Source organism: Sprattus sprattus (genome assembly GCF_963457725.1).
Source record: "Sprattus sprattus genome assembly, chromosome: 5".
Lineage (NCBI taxonomy): Eukaryota > Metazoa > Chordata > Actinopteri > Clupeiformes > Clupeidae > Sprattus > Sprattus sprattus.
Window position 1 is genome coordinate 9978888 of NC_137924.1, and position 13685 is coordinate 9992572.

General features: G+C 46.9%; 1 protein-coding gene across 1 annotated transcript in view; it reads left to right on the forward strand.

The window, feature by feature from the left end:
* The window catches only part of slc4a3 (solute carrier family 4 member 3), a gene marked incomplete at both ends in the record, with an annotated part of 35393 nt that overhangs the window by 10194 nt on the left and 11514 nt on the right, over positions 1 to 13685 (forward strand). The window contains 5 exons of the mRNA XM_080839644.1: positions 438 to 597; positions 2345 to 2595; positions 3315 to 3436; positions 5459 to 5679; positions 12874 to 13019. Coding sequence (XP_080695770.1) covers positions 438 to 597; positions 2345 to 2595; positions 3315 to 3436; positions 5459 to 5679; positions 12874 to 13019 — 900 coding nt within the window. The remainder of the gene's footprint in view (positions 1 to 437; positions 598 to 2344; positions 2596 to 3314; positions 3437 to 5458; positions 5680 to 12873; positions 13020 to 13685) is intronic.

Consider the following 13685-nt stretch of genomic DNA (forward strand, 5'->3'; position numbering starts at 1 on the left):
TTTCATACCCCTTCCCTCTGCACACTTTAAAACATGACATAGTGCTTACGGTGTAGGCTTGTTTTGCAAAGACAGATTAAACCTTGTTTAAGGCTACATATGCATTTTGAAAGATATTGTAGATATTTGTAGATAAATGTCATTCCAGAAGCAAGTTTTCACTACTAGGTAAGGAAACGTGATGTTTTCACTACAAATGCATTTTGAAAGATATTGTAGATATTGTAGATATTTGTAGATAAATGTCATTCCAGAAGCAAGTTTTCACTACTTGGTAAGGAAACGTGATGTTTTCACTACTAGGTAAGGAAACGTGATGTTTTCACTACTAGGTAAGGAAACGGGATGTTTTCACTACTAGGTAAGGAAACGTGATGTTTTCACTGCCTCTCAAGCTAGCTTGCTAACACTCTCTGACCTCTGACCCCTGTCTTCAGGTTTTGGCTGAAGAGGAGGAGAGGGATCCTGCCGAAGTAGAGGAAGATGAGGACTTGGAGAAGGCTCTGTCTGTGGAGCGCTTCGGGGACATCATCTCTGAATCGGCAGCCAATGGCGCAGAGAAAATGGGCCGCAGCTACAACGAGAAAGACTTCGAGTGTAAGTGGTGTTGTGCCAACGGCCCGAGGGGACACTGATATCTTCCACGACGCATGTGAATAGTGCTACAGGGAAAGGAACACAGAAGGCAACGGGCAGATTCAGTGATTCACTATTTTCCTAGTCAAAACGAGTGAAAACACAGACACAAACACACACACACACACACACACACACACACACACACACACACACACACGCTTGACTTTTAAAAACGTGCAAATGAGCTGCCATCTTTGTTTTATAAGCATCATCACTCATGGAAGAGTGCACCTTCTTAAGGGTGTGCTCAGTGAGTCTCACTCCTTAAACTTGCCTGGCTGAGATTAATGGCGCTGTCTCCATGAGAGCCACTCGTCAAAGCCCGGCCTCTAAGGCGCCGAGCCTCGTTTTAATGGCCCTGCTCTGTTCCGCTGACCCCCTCAGAGCTGCTTGCTAAGCTACTTCAGGCTGCAGATATTGTAAATCTCGTCCTTGTAGTTGAGTTGACGCTAAGGCACTTTTATGGAAAGGAGTTTGTGAGGCCGTTGTGCTCACATGCAGGTGATTCAGTCAGAAGATTGATGGATAGTTAGTTGAAATAAAATGTCTGTAACCAGGCACATATATTACGCATATCATATCACATGTATAATTTACTATGCCCACAAACAAAAACTATTTAGCACAAAATACTATACACAATCCTAAATGACATGAATAACAACATTGCTCAGTACAAACAGTATTTGTTCATGCAAATGTATAATGAGTAACAATGTGCAAATATCAAGCACTTTATCTCTTATTAGTGATCATATAACTAAATATTTTGATCATTTTTAATGATTGAAGAGGCTGCATAGGTGTGGAATTACCCCTGGTAGTCATAGCAATAGTCTAGGGTTCCACATGACATTATGAGCTGTGCATCACAAAATGTTACATTGTCATCAAAAATGAATTATAGCACATAGCAGGCAATGGTGCTTTATAAAATATTACTGACAATTGTAATAGCAATCATAATAATGTATACGTGTGAATTCCACATCATTATTTTCCCCCAAGAAATAAGCAGTTCATGATTTGCAAAGACTAGCAAACATATACATGTATTACAGCCTACAGTTGGTTTATTATACAGTGGTAATATTGTTTATCCACACACTGTCCCTGAGGTTTAAGAATTTGGTCTGTCTTCCACCAGACTTCACACTTTACTCCTGGAGTAGAGCTCGCCTCATACAGCTACAGTCTCTGGTGCCTCAGTACAGCCTCTTTGTCTCTGTGCTCGGACAACTCAAGGTGCCGCTTCGTGACGTCTTCTGATGCCTGAAAAAGTTCAGGACAGAATATCTTTGTTCTTTTGGGATGCATATTGGCATTATGATGTGCTTTGGGGTATATTTTAATCATCGTCAGAGATGAAGTCATCAAGCGGTTGAAGCTTCTACATTGGTCAGGGAAGAATCAAGGAATTGAATGCAGTACAGCAAGGCACTTCTGTATGAAACATTTTAGCCATTTCTCAATTTCTCATGAGTCTTTTCGAAAATGTATGGTCATGTTAGAGTATTGCAATGCAGTGTCTGAATTTGTCAGCCCAAGAGATTCTCTTTTCGTTTCTCATGTTTGTTTCGTCTTTTCTCTCCCAGTGTTTAGCAGGTTCCCTCTGATAATCGCCCTGGAAGTTTGGGCAGTTTGCAAAGCTTCCCATGTTCACAAAGCTTCCCATGTTCTCCCAAACCACCCGTCTGCTCCCCAGATCACCGGCACATGTTCCACCACACCCACCACCCGCTCTCCACCCACCTCCCCCCGCCCCAGCGCTTCCGCAAGAGGGTGCTCAGCATGGACCGGCGGCGCAAGAAGAAGCGGAAGAAAAAGAAGACCTCCATGCCCCCCTCCGAGGTGACGCCCACCATCCACGAGGTCGACGAGGAGGAGGCAGAGTCCGAGACAGAAGGGCAGGGCCCTGTGACCACACCCACCGAGGCACCTGAGGATCAGCCACAGGTAGGCCCGCGTGGGAGTCTGTCGTAGGGCTGAAACACTGATGAATGTTGCAACACAATGTCTGTTTATATTACGTGTTTTTGTATTGTTGGAATATTGTGGGATGCCATTTTTTGTTGTCATAATGTGTCATTTGGTGTTTGTACACACAGCTAACCCTAACCCTAACCCTAACCCTACAAACACCGAATGACACATTATGACAACAGTCATGAACCAGTCATGAACAAAAATAACGTTTCATTAATGTGTATGACATGTGTCATGTCATTCTTATGACAGTGTCATGTCACCCTTATGTAGACCCCTTCAAATAAAGTGTTACCGTTTCTTTTTCAGTATATTTCTTCCAGAACAAGTCAGTACACAGTTTTAATGGGTAATTTCACCCTCAGTAAGTTGGTGTAACCCCCATCTTCAGAGAGTTTAGACCAAGCTTTGAGGGAGGATTCAGGGGAGTGAAGCCTCACCTTTCTCTGCCAGTAAGATGAGAACCGAACAAAGAGCTGACACGGAATAGATAACAATCTGCTGAGTGTAAGTTTAACAGGTAACTGCCCAGAAAAAGTGAGAGGGAGAGCAATATAGAGTGACAGAGAGGGAGACGGGAGTGTTAATATGACCTCAGAGAAATACTGAGACAGTTTTAAACTCTGTAGTGTGAGCGAGAGGGCTGGTGTTGAGTGCGGTGAGGGTAATGGTGTGTTTGGTCCTCTCAGTTTAGCCTGGGCAGTGAGGAGGACCTGGCGGCTCCTCTGCCTTCCAGCAGCTTCCACATGGAGAGCGAGCAGCAGACCCTGGACCCCCAGGAGCCCGTGTCCTCCAAGGAGGACCCAGAGGAGCAGGAGGAGACGCAGGAGCGACAGGAGGAGGAGGAAGAGGACGAGGAAGCAACCAGCAGGTAGGGCAGCTGCTGCTCCCGTCTCCACTCTCAAACAACTATGTCAAAATAAAAGCTGGTAATGAAATTTGCTTGACGGATTCAGACATTGAGTGAGGGGAGAATATTTGATATTAGATCTGGAAACTTTTCATTGCGCAACTTTTACTTTTTCTCCTCAGTCTCCTTTCCCTCTTCTAAAATATTTCGTCCAGGGCCGTAAACCAGGGTTTGAAAATCAGTGAGTTTGGTAGGGTGGGTTTGGGGTGGTGGATTGGTTGGAGGAAGGCGTTAAGAATGTTCTGGAAAGTACATATAATACTAAATAGGACCTAGGCCACTTGGTTTGATACTGTACTTGTACCTGATCCATGGCAGGTATTTTGTTTTCAACCAATGATGTGTTTATGTACGACATAGTCTACCCTTCACCAGTGTTTGAATATTTAACATGTCTCATACAGTAGCCCGTAGGCCTACTCCAGATGTTGTGCCAGGCTGGTATTTTTGAACATTTCATTGTCATGTCAATCATTGCTTTGTCTTGCCGAATGCGGTATGTTGCCAGCTAACGAGCCATCCACCTGCTGCCTATACGCCTCCAAAATCTGAACTGCTGTCAGTTTAAAATCTGGCAAATCAGATAGTGTTGGTAGAGAGGGCTGCGCAGCCACGTCCTCTCAACTGTCACCTGCGTCAGACACTAACTAACGCGTTGTGCATACAGACGCTCGGATGAGATCATTCGGCGTATTTTTCATTCCGTTGTATTAAGCTTCAAATTTAAGTTTTGAATCCGAAAAAAAATGACTGAGATCCTGGACTAGGTGACTTAGTAGCTGGTATTATTTTTGCTTATAACTTAACTAATAAGAATAGGCTTCAATAGAAAAAATAATTTGTTTGCCTAAAAAAAAAATTCATCTTTGTACAAAATTTCATTTTTGTAATTTCATCGCTCTGTCTATGGTTTCCTTCCATTAAGGACTACTGCCGGTTTAGCCAGCCGACATATTATTTTTGAATATAACACATTGTGGACCTGAGGTGAGAGTGTTTTATGGTCCGGCAGATCTGTGTGGATATAAATGACGTTCATAGTTGTAATTGCCCAGAGGCATACATGTGAGCTCTGTCTGGAAACCCATCTGGCCTATCAAAACACATGGCAATCAGGATATCAATTATTGCTTAAGGCCATGAATAATGTATAGGGCAAGCTGTGGATCTCCAGTCTGCAGTGATGCTCAGGTACTTGTCTGTTCTCATATCTGAATACACTAATCCACACACTCCGTATTGATTTGTTCGGCTTTTTTGGATGCCGATGAGAGAATTAGGGCACCAGGATGCAGTGCTACGGTATAATAATGTGAGCGAAGGCGGCGTGTGGTTTTGCATATGCAGCTGTGATGTGAGAGGATGACTGTACTGTAGCGCCATCTGCTGTTTTTTTTGTGGAATCTCACTTAGAGCGTTAAAGGAGGAGTATGGCTGTGGTCAAATAGTCTTTTTTTTGCTTAGTAAGGACCAGGAAGTATCTAACTGGCATGATAAGAGCTGTTCAAATTTTCTAAATGCTGAAGAAAATGTGCTTCAATACTTCAATCCTATCTCTTTTGGCATAAGGTACACTTACCATCTTTTATGAAAGGAAAGGCCGTCCCACAAGTCCTTGCAGCAGCAACAACAAACATGAGCTATGTAAAAAAACATTTGCCATTGCATAATTACGTAGCGTAGTGTAAGTGCAGTCAGATTCTCTTAGCACTGCGGTTGTCTTTTCCTAAGTCTATGAATTCTACATAATATTTTTTTTAATATTCCACCAAACAAAACAGTGTACTGCATAATGTGGTTTATAGTTTCAACTATAATATAATTCTTGAACAGTTATTGTATTACAATTCCCATACAGTTGTAATCAAAGCCTTGGCAGTGCATATAGTGAACTCTCTTTGGTCTGCGGTGGTGTGTCCACAGATTCAGTCCGTCGGTGGAGCCGGCCAGCACCAGCACACGGGGCTGGTTCCGCAGGAAGCCTCTGCACCGGCCCCCCGGGGCCCAGCGCACCAGCTACGACCTGAGGGAGCGCATCTGCATCGGCAGCATGACCGCCATGGAGACGGCAGTCTACCAGAAGGTGCCCACGGACGAGGCCGAGGCCCAGATGCTGGCAAGCGCCGACCTGGACGACATGAAGAGTAAGGAGCAGGCCAGCAGGGGGCAGGAGAGGGTCAAAGAGAAAGAGGCTCACAGAAAAACATAATAAAAGTCCTCCCCGGCCCCGGCCACTTCCTCTCCTCCTCTGCCACTGGGTCAGCTGATTGCATTCATGACTTGCACCTCCTGATTTAATTACAGTGTTTGTCCGGAATTTAATATAGTCAAAGTAACTCTGTCCCAGATCGGATTTGTGGGATGTATTAATGTGCGGCTGGAGTTCTGGTTCCTGGGTTTTTCAAGTTCAGTTCAAATCTGCCCAGCTACTGCTGCTCTGAAAGAGTCATCGTTGTGGTTTGAGGAGGCCGTGTGGTTCCGAGGATTAGTGTAGAGCATGCCAAGAATAATAAATCTTTAATCTACTCCTAATCTTTCGCATTTTATTTTGTCGGCGTTGATGACAAAGTAGGATGGCCGCAGTACTTGGGTCTCATCTCCGGGAGATCACTTTATAAGTCATACCGACGCAATTCTAGGAAAAGTGGAACGAGGAACGCCAGGCCCCGCTGCTCGAAACCTCATTACGGACTGAGAAGCAGAGCAAAGACAGCAGTGGTCTGCCGGCTATTTGTTTGTTAACTTAGAGGCCAGATTGGCAGCCATTTGGGTTTGTTTGGGAAAGGGGAGTGATGGGTTTGTGGTTTGTGGGCAGGTCCTTCATTGTATGTGTTGTGGCGGCGAGAGTAACTGCAGCCTCATCTCCTCGGCATGGGTCGGCCAGTCAGCAGGCCCCTCGACTCATCCCAGCCTTATTAAGCACAAGTAAACAAACCCCGAGATCTTTCAACTGCGGTCAGGGTCACAGAGGGCCACTGCGTCCATATGGCAATTGGACTTTCAGCTATTTTCCTCCCCATGATCGCCTGTAATAAAAAAAAAAGTCTCATTTGGACGCTGGGCATAGCCAAACAAACCTCAAATGTTGTGCTGGAGTAATGAAATGCTGAGCGATAGGCTATAATCAGCAGACCCTATCACTGACCCCTCGAGCTTTAAAAGTCATGGTGGACTAAATAGGTTGCTAAATTTAATGTATGCTCATCAGATGGGATCTGGATTAAGCTCCATGATAAACCACTGCTATGCGTTAAATGCCACGTATTCCACCCCAGCACTGCTGGTTTTCTTTCCAGAGATTTTGCAGCAAAGCCTTCGTCAGCATTCCCTCAGTCTGATGTGAGGGGAAGAAAGTGGAGGGAGGGAAGGGGGAGAGAGGGGGGGGGTATGGATCCCAGGCTCCTCCACTTGCCCTCCCAGCTGTTGTGAGCTCTGTGAGATTTGTGGTGGCATGTCTGCCATGGGAACAGTCACAAACAACATCGTCATTAGCCAGCCATATGGTCCTGTCCTGCTGCGTCGCTGATCTGGGAAACCGTTCCCCCCCCCCCCGAAACATATACGTCAAGTTTTTTACCTGCGGGAAATCATGCTTCTCCTCTTCCGATTCAAAACATCTGGATTGCTGATCAAGAAAGCACTGCAGATGTTTAATTGATGATAATCCTGCTCACATAATGTTTACAACATTGAGTTTTAATCTAGAACACAGGGCAAAAAAAGTGATTGGATTGTAAAAGTCAGCGGTTTTAAATGTAGTCCCATCGCTGCCCTCCGGTGGCTCCAGACCTGTCAGGCAGCCCATAATATGCTCTGTGCAACCAGATGGCTGTCATGCTGGAATAGATTAGGATTATCCCTGCTCAACCCACACATGCCCATCACTCACTGCCATCAATTATCACATAATAACTAGCCTATTCATCATGCCTAGTGCCCAGGTGTGCCCTGGGCAGGGAGCAGGTCAGAGTGAAGGTTGACCCACACATGCATCACCTGACCCCTGACACACACTCACAGGAGTGGGGGAAAGTGGTGTGTTTCTGTGACATCGCCTCCCGCCAGCTGTGCAGATGGGATTTTTAAACTGGGGGGGACGCTAACATCGCCTAATCAGCTGTGCAGAGTTATTAACTGATGATTGTCGCCTTACGTAGGGAGAGTGGTGGGGACAGATCGGGGTCACTATGAATCCCCCCCCGTCCCCAGTGCTATCTGCGCCCGTGCCTCCCGCTACATGGCCATCAGCTTGTGCAGTATGCATCTATACGTGACCGGCTGCACAGGAGACGTGTGTTAGAGTGGGTTATGAATGGGGAGAGCGGGCGGGCCCTCCTTCTCTGGCTTCCCCTCTTTCTCTCTTAGGTGAGCGGATGGGAGTTCAGTGGCCCAGCCTCGGGCTGTAATTAACACAGTAGCTTGGATTGATTATCGCGGGCAGCGACCCCTGCTCGTGGCCTTTCCTGCTTTTAGAGTGCAGGCCCTCATCGACTGCCCTAACTGCCAAATGGAATCGGAAACTGGGACCTTGCTCTGGAACAAGCGATTGAATTTCGGTTGTGCCGGGATGGAAGGATGGGGCTATTTGCCGCTCTACTACGCCCCCCCCCCCCCTGCCTTCCACCCCAGTGATTCTGCTGCTCATGCATCAGTGGGCGTGGGGTGTGTGTGTGTGTGTGTGTGTGTGTGTGTGTGTGTGTGTGTGTGTGTGTGTGTGGGGTGTGGGGTGTGGCTGACTGGCACACTCTCTTCACACTTCCACACATTTGCATTTCATGTTGGATCATCTGTTTCATTTTTATGGGAGTTGCATGAGCACATAGTAAATAAGAAATGAATGTACCATTTAAGCCTGATAAGTCAGTGATTTACTTGAGGGATGTTGCTGCCAATTTCTGAAAATGTATTGAAATATGGGAGCATTTATGAATTCCATTGCATTGCGCTATTCCAAATACTTTTTGCAGTGTTCAACTCAAATATTACATCTTGGAGTGAAAGCCCCCATCTCCCATCATCATGATGTGTGTCTGTGTGTGCGTGTGTGCTTGTGCGTCTGTGTGCTTGTGCGTGTGTTTGAGTCTGAGGCTCTCTGTGGTATCTGGTAGTATTATAAATGATCACTCATCTGTGTGTCTCTCTGTGTGTGTGTGTGTGTGTGTGTGTGTGAGAGTTTGTGTGTGTTTGAGTGAGTTTAAGGCTCTCTGTGGCATCTAGTAGTATTTATAAATGATCACACATCTGTGTGTCTGTGTGTCTGAGGCATGGTGCATCTCTCCCTGTGATGTGGCATGAAGAGGCTCGGTGCCGTGTGAGTGTGTGTGTGTGCGTGTGTGTGTGTGTGTGTGTGTGTGTGTGTGTCTGAGCCTGAGGCATGGTGCATCTCTCCCTGTGATGTGGCCTGAAGAGGCTCGGTGCTGTGCAGGTACCAGCCGAGTAAGTGAGGGGAGCGCTCCAGTAGCAATCACGGTTTCCATGGAGACGTGGATTCTAGAGACAGCCTACCGCCAAGCACCGTGTTGTGCATCTGGACGTACTTTGACTAAGTGTGATGCTGAGACGACGGCGGCTGTCCTCATTTCCTGCGTCTCGTTGTTGCCGTGGCTGGGACATTTTGGGCCCAATCTAGGCCCTGCAGTCATCTTTGGTCGGCGTGCGGATGTGCTGTCTGTGTGTGTGTGTGTGTGCGAGCGTTCATATTTCTGGAGCTGCCGCTGCTGCTGCCCTCCTCTCTCCTCAACCAAGACTGGAGGTGTGGGTGTTTTCTTTCAGCGCGTGACTCATCGCCCCGGTTGCTCGCTGTGTGCCAACGACGACAGTCTGGCTGCAAGAGGGGGTAGCGAGGCAAGAGGGAGTCGCCATTGCCGGGGAAGGTGGTTGGGGGGAGGGGGTTTTGTCGACCAGTCCCAGCTTCGGCTACAGAATCAATCGGCAACGTCACGGAAAAACCATGCCATGCTGCCAATAGATTAGTTGGTGAACCAAAAAAAATTGCGCTTGCATACGCAGTTCCCCCGTCGACTGTTCAGCAACTCTGGTGTCCCCGCTGTTTTCTCACCTGGAACCTGTGTTCTCACCCAGTGTGGCGGCGGGCTGGATAGGAAAGCCTCAGGCCTCACCATACTGCGGCCTTGTGTGCCTGGCTGGAAACTTCACGTCAGGACCAGACCCCCTCGCTCTGGTTATTATTCACTGTGGAGCAAAAGCGTTGTTGGACAAGCAGCGCATCTTTTTTGTCTGGCGATCCTCTCCTTGTGCTGTCTTATTTTTCCATTTCCTTTCACCTCTGGTTTCATCACAGTTCTTGGAATGGCTGCTGTCCAAGGGAGTTGACCGCCTCGCTCAGCCTAAATTGACAAATGAAGGGGCTTTCAGGAGCAGCCCTTCGTTGACGTTGCTTCTGGATTCATCCGTGGATTTCCTAGAACTCAAAACACTGATATCTTTTGGGCCGAGCCCATCAGCAGAGGTCAGGCTCTCTAGAGTCATTTTCCCAGTTTCTACTTTTTGGTAGCTTTTTTTTCAGGAGTGTGGAGAACCTCTCCATGGAAAGCCAAAGGGTTTGGCTGGGCTGCTAACACCAACGGGACAAAAAAATACATTGGGAATGAGAGCATCAGAAAAGTAAAGAGCTGAACATCATACACCCTTTGGATTGTTGTCTATCTGTCTACGCCTTACATGCACGTAATTGCTAGGGCAGAATAGTAGTAATAGCTGCCAACTACGACGGGACGCGAAGGACGGCGAGCAGGAGCGGGAGCGGGAGCAGGAGCGGCGCACCCTGGATGAGCAGGGTACCCACCTGCAGTGGGGAGGGGTGTAGGCACGGGCCGAAAAGATGACAGACAAGGAGGCAAAGGGCTCCTCCAACGCCACTCCGTCCCACCAACCCAACGCTGGGAGCGGACACGAGGAAGGGAACCACGGGGGTCTTTTCTCGGTGGAGGGCTTAGTGGATTTTGAGGAGTTTAACTTGGACTTTGATGACTATGACTTGTTGGAATCAATCCACACTCATCTCGGAGAACCAGATGAACCTATTCGTAAGCCAAAGGAGAAAGAAGGTATATACATTGTTAGTTACGTTAACTCTTTGAAAACATAAAGTAGTTAAATAAACGAATGCAGGTATTAGTAAACTCGATCAGTCCATTTAGAACATAAGGGGTTAACTGTATAGCTCTTTAATGAATTTGCATTTGGGTGTCAGGAAACATTGACAAGTTCGGAGATTTGAGGTTTACTATTGTGGCACATCACTCAAAGTAATCTAATGGCCTATAACTGTTTATAAAACTGTGATTATGACGCTGTGGTTGATCGAGCTCCCCACTCCACCCTCACACTTATGGATGTGTCTGATGTTGATGATCGACTAGTGGGAGTTTTGAATCGAGTTGCTGCATCGATCTTGTAGAGTAACACAAGCTAATTAAAGCCAGACCCCACCCACTGTGCCCAGCTCAGTGATAGGACAATCAAAGTTCATGTTCTGGAGCTCAGGGTGTGGGCACTGCTGTGCTCAGCTCAGGTATTGATCCCGCGGCCCCATCACCGGGCCCTGGGCCGGCCTCTGTGCTGCTCCAGCCAAGCGTAAAGATATGCCATTGACAAGTGTTGATGAGCCAGGATCTGACCGACATTACCGTGAAAGCTTTAGAGGCTCTGAAGGTTATGGAAACTGATGCTTTGCTGCAGCAAATGCAGAACGAGAAAGTTTGCTCCCCTGCTTTAGTGTTACCTAGAGTATGAACTGCTTCTTTTTAGCATGTTTTCATCAAGCATGTTTTCTTCAAGTGTTGATGAGCCAGAATCTGACCGACATTACCGTGAAAGCTTTAGAAGGCTCTGAAGGTTATGGAACTGACAGTGGTGTAGTGGTCCCTGGAGAAGTTGGTATACTCTTAATTGTTTTAAGCAGCACATACAGCAAAGGATAAAAGCTCTGTTTTGAGAAGTGGGTAGACGCAATGCTGACTGAAAAATAAGTGGGTATACTCCGTATACCTGCATATACCCTGGACTACACCACTGGGAAGTAATGCTTTGGGGCCTGACAGGCTTTGCTGCGGCAAATGCAAAACGAGAAAGTTTGCTCCCCTGATTTAGTGTTACCTAGAGTAAGAGCGGCTTCTTTTTAGCCAGTTGAGAGAATTAATGAGGGATTTTTCCTCTCTCGACACATCATCAGCCTCTGAGCCGCTCGCTGGCTCCTCAGGTATATCACAGCTCGTGCCGGGGAAGGGTAGAGTCGTGTCGTCTTGTCCTGTCGGTTATGTGTCTACGCTCTGAGAAATATGTCAAGACCACAAGGAAAATACATAAAAAGACTTATTTTGTGTCGTTTTAAACATATAAAAATGTTTGAACTTGTGTGAACACAGCATATGTACAACGTGTTGTACTCAGAGAGGGACATGTTGTTCCATCAATGACCTGCTGTTGCCACTTCTGTAATTATGTAGAACGAGGGATTGCGCAGTCGTTCAAAAACCAATACTTCAGCAAATTTAATTTGCTGTTATGGACTTTTTTCTCCTCAACGTTCTGAGCTGAATGTTGGCTGGCCTGTCCCTCGCCAGGGTTGCTGTTGCACTGCCATGATGGAAAGGCTCAAACAGGGTACAGCCAAGAGCCATCTCCTCCATGCAGTTAGGAGCCTCCGCTCCGCTCCGCTCTGCCGTGGGAGCTGAGCATGTACTGTAAAGCGTAGCAGGCGAACCAGAGCACAAGCGCTAGCATGAAACCCGCAGTCAGACAGATGAGGGTAAAGAGAGCGACAGGACAACGTTTTTTTTTTTTTTTTTTGCTCTTTCTGTTTTGTTTACCCCATGTCCTGTGACTACTGTGACAACACGAACCAGCTGGGGCCCCGAGGCAGCCTGGCAAGGGCCTCTCCCGCTCCCCAGAGTCCCCCAGGCCTCGAAGCTTGGCACTGGGTGAAGCTGAGAAGCTGAGGAGAGAGGGGCTCCCAGGAACACACGCCTTCAATTATCTCAAATTCAATAAAAGCCCTGGTTTGTGGGTTGAAATGATACAGTATTAAATCATGGCTCCGGTGAAAAAAGAGAAACTGAAGTGGCCTCAGGGCCCAACCACCCAAAGTAATTCCCTCTGTCGATTACTTTAGCGTTGCCTTAAGATTGCTCACCACCAACTTAGCTGATGTTTAGTGTTACTTAAGTGCAAATGTGGAAACATAATCGGAGAGGCCGATCTAAACAATGTAATTCATCACTCTTTTGTTCCATTGTCATTTCCCGACGTTGTTCTGCCTTTGTTTTCGCGTTTGTGTACAGATTTTCTTTTTCTTTGTTTTCTTGCTTGTCCCACAGGTCACCGATTTGAGGACAATCCCGGGGTGAGGCGCCACCTGGTGAAGAAGTCTTCAAGATGCCAGGTTCCCCGGACCAGCAACAGCTCGCCTCCTCTCTGCAGTCAGAAGAGGAGGAAGAAGGTGACCGAGAAGAAGACCCACGAGGTGAGAGACGGACGACTGGCCTGCTCTAATGGATGCAAACATGTCCCTGTGCAGACATCCGTCTTCCCCTGGCTGAGTGTGGAGTTAATGGTTCTCTGTGTCTGTAATCCAACGTCAATATTTGAGATGAGGTGTGCTAATAGAGATATGGACCAGTGAGACGTGGGAACGTTTATCCGTTTGCTATCTCTCCTTTTCTGGCAGGTCTTTATTGATCCTCTTCCTTTCGCTCTCTCTCTCTCTTTCACACTCTCACACACACACACACACACACACGCTCACACACACACACACACACACACACACACGCTGTAGAACGTGAGAGTGAGGGAGAGTGATCCCTCTTAAGTCAGTGTAAGATAGCAAATATATCCTACTTATATAAACTCCCTGTCAGTCAGCAGCAGAAGCTCCATTTACAAGTGTCTGCTTGAGAATCTCTGGTTCCACTAATTCTTTAATCAATCAAAGCTGTGGGCTCATTCCTCCCTCTGTGTGCATTAGATATTTAAACAGCACCCATTTCACTAATGATTTCCTTTAGGATTGGACCACTCTCCAACCACTGGCCTTCAGAAGCTGTGAAATCTGTTGGCGAAAGCATCATACAGATGGATTTATAACAAGGCACATTCTGAAGTCCTGTTCTCCCTGTGGTCGGTGTGT